This window comes from Xenopus laevis, chromosome 5L (assembly GCF_017654675.1).
Source record: "Xenopus laevis strain J_2021 chromosome 5L, Xenopus_laevis_v10.1, whole genome shotgun sequence".
In the NCBI taxonomy this organism is placed as follows: domain Eukaryota; kingdom Metazoa; phylum Chordata; class Amphibia; order Anura; family Pipidae; genus Xenopus; species Xenopus laevis.
Genome location: NC_054379.1, coordinates 106,816,171 through 106,823,950, shown reverse-complemented (window position 1 = coordinate 106,823,950; position 7,780 = coordinate 106,816,171). Strand labels below are relative to the sequence as shown.

The following is a 7,780-nucleotide window of genomic DNA, read 5'->3' as shown; positions in this document are numbered from 1 at the left end:
AGATAAGATAACGATCTGAAAAAAACCGGCACAAGAGTAGGCAGCCTGTGCCTGGGACTGTTGCACGGAGCTTGGGGGTGGAGTCCAAGAATTGAGCAGGAGCTTTCTAAAGAAATATTAGGGCATGATGTAGCTGGGCAGGCGGCAGGAGAGGCACAAAACATAGTAAGTCCACTCCCATATAACTTATTCTCCCCATATGTTGTCTCCCAGAGCATCTGGGGAGCCAGTGTGGAGAAATCTGTACAGAGCTGTGGGCAGGCTGCTTTGCGAGATGTCTGTGTGTTTGACTAGTGCTTCCCCAGACCCTTCCTTTATCAGCTTATCCCTTGCACAGATTTGCCAAGTAGTGTTTCTCCCAAACTGAATCCATTAACTCTTTCCTCTGAGTATCACTCATGTATTATAAGGGATAATGTACCCCCTACTGTAAATGATAAGGATATTAGAAGTCACTGAGGGGTTGTTCTGTGACCATTTAAAGGCACAAGGCTGCAGGCTGAGTTATACAGGGAACTCTGAGTATCACTCAAATGGATGAGTTCAAAATCATTGTGTGTTTACATGTGGGCTGCTTTGATTTTTTTTGCCCGGGCTGCTTTTTACTCCCAGTCCGGCCCTGCATGGGCATCTCAGGTATTCTACGCTCTTAACTACCCATCATGCAAAGCGTTCTCTCTTCCTTTTCCTCCATCTTGGATACCAGTGCGGGTGAGCTTAGCAAATAGTGAAAAATTAATGCTGAAAATCTACAGTTTCACGTGTCGTATGTGGCAAATACCGACATGAACGGAAAAGTCTACCTGAGGGCTATTTGCCGTGCGGATGGTTGTGATAACGAGAGGATTGTACTTCAGTAGGATTGGAATCTTGTCTCAGCGTATTTCCCGGCTTATTTTGTAGCTGTGCAAGTAGTGCAGATACTTTATATAATTGCTGCAATGAAAGTTGTGGCAAAGTTTCCCTGACTCTTGCTGGGACCGCTTATCTTGTTTACAAGTTAATTTGGCACCTAATAGCGAATAACTCTGTCTAAATGCTACCGACTAACGTGCTGGGAAAGCGACTTGTTGTGTGCAGCTTTTCTGCAGCCACTTATTCGTACAGTTCATTTAGAGAACGTCAGTCCCATTTGAAAGTCTGTTCAGGCCGCTAAGTGCTGGCGTGTGTGACTAATTCATGTTTTCCTGACTCGGGTAAATACAGGAGGCTGGTGATGTGAACCCAGAGCCTGTTTTTTGCTGACAATTCACATGTATATGGGGAGAATGTGGTGATCATATGTCCTATACGGAAAGGGGTTGCTTTTAGACTTCATTATAGAGACAAGTCACCTAACCCATGTCGTAAGTGTGATACTGATCTATTCCTGGATTTTATTCTTTAAACTCAAAGAACAAGCCTTATTCACTGGGCAGGCAGTGTGTTGGTGGTGTGGGGTTCAACCCCTGGGTCCATTTTATCTGTATTTCCCAGGATCCCTTGTACATGTTTAGTACAGGTCCATTTGCCTGTAGTGTGCACAGATAAGACTAACTACAAGGGGTACCTAAAAATTACAGGTAAGACTAACTACAAGGTGGCCCCTAGATTGAAATGAGTGGATCACGCTAGTGACAGGCTTAGATGAGATCAATGGTGATGTTTATGCTAAGATGCACTGTTTATGTCTAGTTTACAATATCACCAGATATAGATATACATTTTATATCCCTGAAAATACTGGCTGGTTACATTACAAATTGGTGCCTGCTAACCAGAAAACTGATTTTGGGGGGGGGGGGGGGTGTCTCTATCTTTCATTTAGTTCAGTCATATAGAAAACATCAGGTGTTGGGGTGAGTTGAACCTTATTAACTAATCCATGCAGATGTTCACGTTGTTATAAACACTCCTTTTAAGATGGAAGCAAGCTTAATTGTTTTTTTTTTCTTTTTTAATTTGTTCTTCACCAAATTACCTTCTAAGGGCAGAGACACACGTAGGAGGTTAGTCACCCGAAGAAAAGGCGACTAATCTCCGCAAATCTCCACGTGTGTCTCTGCCCTAAAGGTGAGTGGAGCTGATGGCATCCTCTTTTCTTCCATGCTATATTAAGTATTGAAGTTGGCATATCTTTATATTGGTGTTTGTTACTGGTTATAAATGTCAGGTATGTGTCTACAACCTTTTCCATTGGGCACAAACACCATGTGGTCTCATTGCAGGCTTTCCCAGCACAAGACTTATGACTTCATATTGACCATAGTAACAGCGTAAACATTAGCAAACTGAAGCATTATTAGGCACCAGTTGCAGCATTGTACTGTATTTGTGAGGTTTCATCTATATCTCTCTCCTGTGACATTTTTTAAGGACAGTCATTGAATCAAACTCTAAATGTGATTCAAAGGGGAAGGAAACCTAGTCGGCGCAAAAACCCTCCCCCCCCCGTGTGTTGCACACCCTCCCTCCTCCCCCCTGGCCTACCTGTCCCGCTGGGCAAATGCCCCTAACTTGTTACTTACCCTTCTGCGCAGGTCCAGTCCAGAGAGTTCAGATGCCATCTTCTTCCACTCGATCTTCTTCCTGCTTTGAACGGCGTTTTGGCACATGCGCAGTAGGAGCATTTCGCCGGTACGGATCTACTGCGCATGCGCCAAAAGTCACAAAGTTTTCCGATTTCACTTCGTGACTTTTGGCGCATGCGCAGTAGATCGTACCGGCGAAATGCTCCTACTGCGCATGCGCCGGTCAAAGCAGGAAGAAGATCGCGTGGAAGAAGATGTCGTCTGTGAACTCCCTGGACTGGACCTGCGCAGAAGGGTAAGTAACAAGTTAGGGGCATTTGCCCAGCGGGACGGGTAGGCCAGGGGGGAGGAGGGAGTGTGGGCAACACATGGGAGGGGGGGGGGAGGGTTTTTGCGCCAACTAGGTTTCCTTTCCCTTTAAGCACAAGAGCTGTGCAGTCTTACACTAGAATGTCAAAACCTCAATCCCTTTGTTTTACAGTCCTGCCTGCATCTGGACATTAGGAGAACAAAATGTCTGGAAGGTATGTATAAGAATGAATTCTTTTAACACTGAATGACAAAAAAGCAATTCTTTACTTGTCACTCAAGTCTGCAGTACTCCTGACATGGAGTTTTAGTTGTTGCTGTCATGAAGAATGCAGACACAAATCCTATACCTTTTTCTTTATATTTCTTCCAGTTTCTAAGACCAGGGTCGGACTGGACATGGGGGGGCCCACCGGGTAACTATACTCCGGGCCCCCCGTGCGCATGCGCGAATATCTCGGCGCATGAAAGCGCGCATGCGCGAACGGGTCGCCGCACGCCAGCGCGCATGCGCGCACGTCTCTGCGCACGCTGGTGTGTATGCAAACGCCGGTGCACATGCGCGAACACCAAAGCGCATGCGATACCGGCGCAACGATTAATTTTTATTTGGGTGCCAGAACATTGGGGGAGGGGGCTGGGCCGGCGGGGGCCCATGAAGGCCGGGGCCCACCGGGTATTTTCCCGGTTTCCCGCCGGCCCAGTCCGACGCTGTCTAAGACTTGCTTAGACATAAGGTTTATTAATGTTAACCTAAATTATTTAAATCTATATGTATATAGGTATGGGACCTGTTATACAGAATGCTCGGGACCCGGGGTTTTCCAGATAACCGATCTTTCTTTATTTTGGATCTTCGTACCTTAAATCTACTAGAAAATCATTTGATCATTAAATAAACCCAATAGGCTGGTTTTAATTCCAATATGAATTATTTATAGTTTAGTTTGGATCAAGTACAAGTATTAATATAGAGAAAAATAAAATCTAAAAAAAATTTAGATTTGGATAAAATGGAGTCTATGGGAGATGGCAATTCCAGAATTCAAAGCTTTCTGGATAATGGGGTTTCGAATAAGGATCCCATAACTGTATTTATTCTGTACTGTATTTGGAGATGTGTAAAAAAAAATATATCTATCTATCTATCTATATATATATATATATATATATATATATATATATATATATATCATGATGTCGGCTCTTTTGCATTCTTAGGGCATTTTGAAAATCTATGTATGCGTACATTTTATATCTGAAATGCAAAGTATCGTTTTATTGTGGAAAAAGATATTAAACTTAATTCTAAACTAAAGGTATTGGAGATTTGTGTTCCTTTGTGTTTAATAACATTTTGTAATTTTTTTTTTTTCAGATTGTGGTGCAAAGCCACTTTTGCTGGCTACAAGCGAGGCCTTCGTAACCAGAGGGAGCGCACAGCTCTTCTTAAAGTTGAAGGAGTCTATGCTCGAGATGAAACCGAATTCTATTTGGGAAAAAGATGTGCCTACGTGTACAAAGCAAAAAAGTAATTATCTTGTACTTTTGGGAGTCCATCACTTGAATTATTTGCTGTTCTTTTGTCGATGACTTGCACAGGGAATGACTGATCAGCCAATGCTTTATTTTGTTTTTATAAAAATGGAAGTATATGATCACTGATGTTTTAGCATCAGAGGCAGTTAGTGTAATGTAGATTGATTTTTTATGGTGAGCTGACTTCAGTCTGGAGAAGAATAGAAAATCTAAAATATGAGGCTTTTTTGTTAGTACAGGTATGGGACCCGTTCTGCTCGGGACCTGGGGTTTTCCGGATAACGGTTCTTTTCGTAATTTGGGTCTTCATGCCTTAAGTCTACTAGAAATTCATTTAATTATTAAATAAACCCAATAGGCTGGTTTTGCTTCCAATAATGATTAATTATATCTTAGTTGGGATCAAGTACAAGCTACTGTTTTATTACAGAGAAAAAGGAAATCATTTTTAAAAATTTGGATTATTTGGATAAAATGGAGTCTATGGGAGACATCCATTTTGTAATGGTTTCCGGATAAGGGGTCCTATACCTGTATTTAGTCTTTATATTCGGACCCTCATCACAAATAAATTCTTGGGTTAGGGATAGAAGTTCTTTGCTTGCTGAGTAAATAGGCCACCTTTCAAATGTGACTTTTAAAGCAACATTTGTATTTTATACAATATATTTTGACCTAAGATTTTACTTTTTTGGATGAGTTTGTTGCACAAGCAATGTATAAATTCCTCTCAGAATATTTATTGCTGATAGACATTTTGCAGGTTAACCTAAACTGATATTTTGACTGAGCATTTTTAGAAAGCATGTTCATTTTAAGATTTTTCACTATAAGAAAAATAGCACAGCCCACAAGATGATAGCAATTTAAAACAGCAGATAAAACATCCACTGTGCTAAACTGCAAACTTGGGTGGCTGTTACCAGCTTCTCCCCCTACTGCAAGGGTTTTTAGAAATACAATGGAAGAATGCTGCTGCACTTGTTGATACAAGCAAGTGACTAATTTATTGCCTTATGATATACACCAGGGCTGTCAAACTGGAGGCCCGCAGGCTATATCTGGCCCTCTAGAAGATTATTATGGCTCCCAGTCTGCTGAAAGACTCTATCTAGACTTCACTCTATGACACGGTTTTAATTTAATCAGGCCCATCAACATTTTTTATGAGAAAAAACTGGCGCACTACATGTAATAAGTTGGACATTATCTGTTATTTATGTAACCTGTTCAAACTCATCGGCTTTTAGGGCAGGGGCACATGCAAAGATTCACAGAGATTTCATTGCACGCCGACTAATTGTCTCTTATTCCTGAAAACCCTTCCCGTCGGCTAGAATAGTGAGGCAATTTTGGAAAATTTGCGATTTAGATTCTATCCGGTGGGAAGGCTTTTCAGGGAGATCAGGCGCCTGAATCTTCTCGTGTGCCCGTGCCCTTACCACTGCATGCTAACAGTATAGTGTATGTCAATTACTTTAAAACTTTTGTGTTCATAACATAATGTATTTTCCATGTTGATTGACAGGCGTTAAGTACACAACATACAAGGTATTCATCATTGCTATGGCTCAAAAATATAAACTGCATCCTTTGGTAAATCAAAGTTAAACTACATGTTGGAAAACCTAAAACAACTTGAACAACAACTTAAGTATTGAACTTGCATACAGCTGTACAATAGCTGCTAAATACAATCCAAAATTAACTAAAGTATTGTTCTTAGAAATGGATTTGCTTCTGCCATATTCTCCTTCAAAGAAGCTCCTAAATTGGATTTGATTATTTTCAGTGCTTGTATTTAGTCATTTAGAGTCTGTACATTTTTTAACTGTTTGCTGTCCTGCTAAGATGTTATACTGTTCAAAAGATTGTTACTGTTACCCGTAAGGCTTGAATATACTATGAGCAAATAAACCACTTTAGAGCTAGAGCCTGCATCAGCTGAGGTTCTGCACTATTCTTCATTGAATGTATGTAGGGTATGTGCAAAATCTGTATTTTAGTAATAAGGCGTATAAGCGGTCTGCTCACCTCCAAAGTAGCAGCAAAATATTTAAACTGGAAATGAGAAATGGTTTTCCTTTCAAAGATTACTTCTGCCTTGTTTCCTAAAATGAGACAAACGTGTGTGTCTAAATGTGCTCCTTGAGCTTTATGGTGTAATTAAACTTGTTTTTTATTTTCTTTTTAGTAACACAGTGACTCCTGGTGGAAAGCCCAACAGAACTCGTGTGATCTGGGGAAAGGTGACCAGAGCTCATGGAAACAGTGGAATGGTCCGTGCTAAGTTCCGCTCTAACCTCCCAGCTAAAGCCATTGGGCACAGAATCCGTGTGGTAAGCAATTGCTTTTATTGGTGAAAAGTGAAGGGAATAATTTTCTTAAACTCTGTATATGAATGTTTATGAATATGTTGCCCCTATAGTGAAAACAGTTTTTCAGTGTTTGTGGCTGCTTCCACTAAAATTATTGCCAGAGACTAACTTCCTGTTCAAAAAAAAAAAAATTATTTGCAAAATGTAAAGAGACGGTGCCAATGCGGCCATGGCCCATGGTGCAAACGTGACTCTTTCTGTTGGCCTTTTACTTCCAAACACCCATAAGCCAAGTTTTGAGTTCTGTCATAACACCACCACTTTACAATTGAGGATAACTTCCCCAACACCCCTCCAAGGCCGGTCCTTCAGGACTTTACTTTGGCCTGGGCACCTGAGAGCACTGTGTGCAAAAGAAAATATCTCTAATTGTATGCATGTTGAAGCTAGATGGCTTGTCATCTTACAAGCAAGGCTAGTTGTCTTAATAAGCAATTGTATAACTGCTGAATTTCTACTTTTACTATATGTCTGCTGCCTTTGCTTCGCTTTGCCACTTTAAGTTATTATTGAATGAAAACTAAGAAATGCATATTATCCAGTTAGGACGTCATGGCAGTTTTGTGCATGCACTGTAGATCTTTGCTGGCTTATAAAAGGTTAAATCATACTGAAAGTCTTGCGTTTTTTACCATGCATTTTTGATTAAAATTTCTGACCAGTCTATTTTTTTGTTTTCAGATGCTTTACCCATCAAGGATCTAAATGTTAAGAAAAAATAAAAAGAAACACTCTAGATCTTTTCTATTTTTTGTGTTGTTTTTGAGGCTTCTCTGTCACACATTTCTTAAGCACTAACATGCTGTACAATTAATGGGACTATACACCGAACATACAGATTTACATAAAAACATCAATCAAGGATACAAGCGTTAAATCATAAAGGAAATCTGCCAGGGCAAGCTTAAAGGATAAGTAAACCTTTAAAACAAGTGAATGTAAAACTGATGAGGGGGCTATTTTAAGCACTTTTATAATTTACATCCATTATTTATTTTGTTTATACCAAGATATTAAGGGATACATGTACTGTTAATATGAATG

The 7,780-nt window shown here is 40.3% G+C and overlaps 1 protein-coding gene across 2 annotated transcripts; it reads left to right on the top strand.

Annotated features, from left to right (window-relative positions):
* Window positions 1-27: 27 nt before the first annotated feature.
* On the top strand, window positions 28-7,448 carry LOC121393781 (60S ribosomal protein L35a-like). 2 transcript variants are annotated; one of them, XM_041563227.1, is made up of 5 exons: window positions 28-165; window positions 2,992-3,034; window positions 4,198-4,350; window positions 6,553-6,697; window positions 7,418-7,448. In XM_041563227.1, exons 2-5 carry the CDS (start codon window positions 3,024-3,026, stop codon window positions 7,439-7,441), a joined length of 333 nt encoding a protein of 110 aa, XP_041419161.1. In that variant the 5' UTR covers window positions 28-165; window positions 2,992-3,023; the 3' UTR covers window positions 7,442-7,448. The 2 variants fall into 2 exon arrangements, with proteins under 2 accessions (XP_041419161.1, XP_041419162.1); XM_041563228.1 differs by lacking the exon at window positions 28-165 and adding an exon at window positions 671-711.
* The last annotated feature ends 332 nt before the right edge of the window (window positions 7,449-7,780 follow it).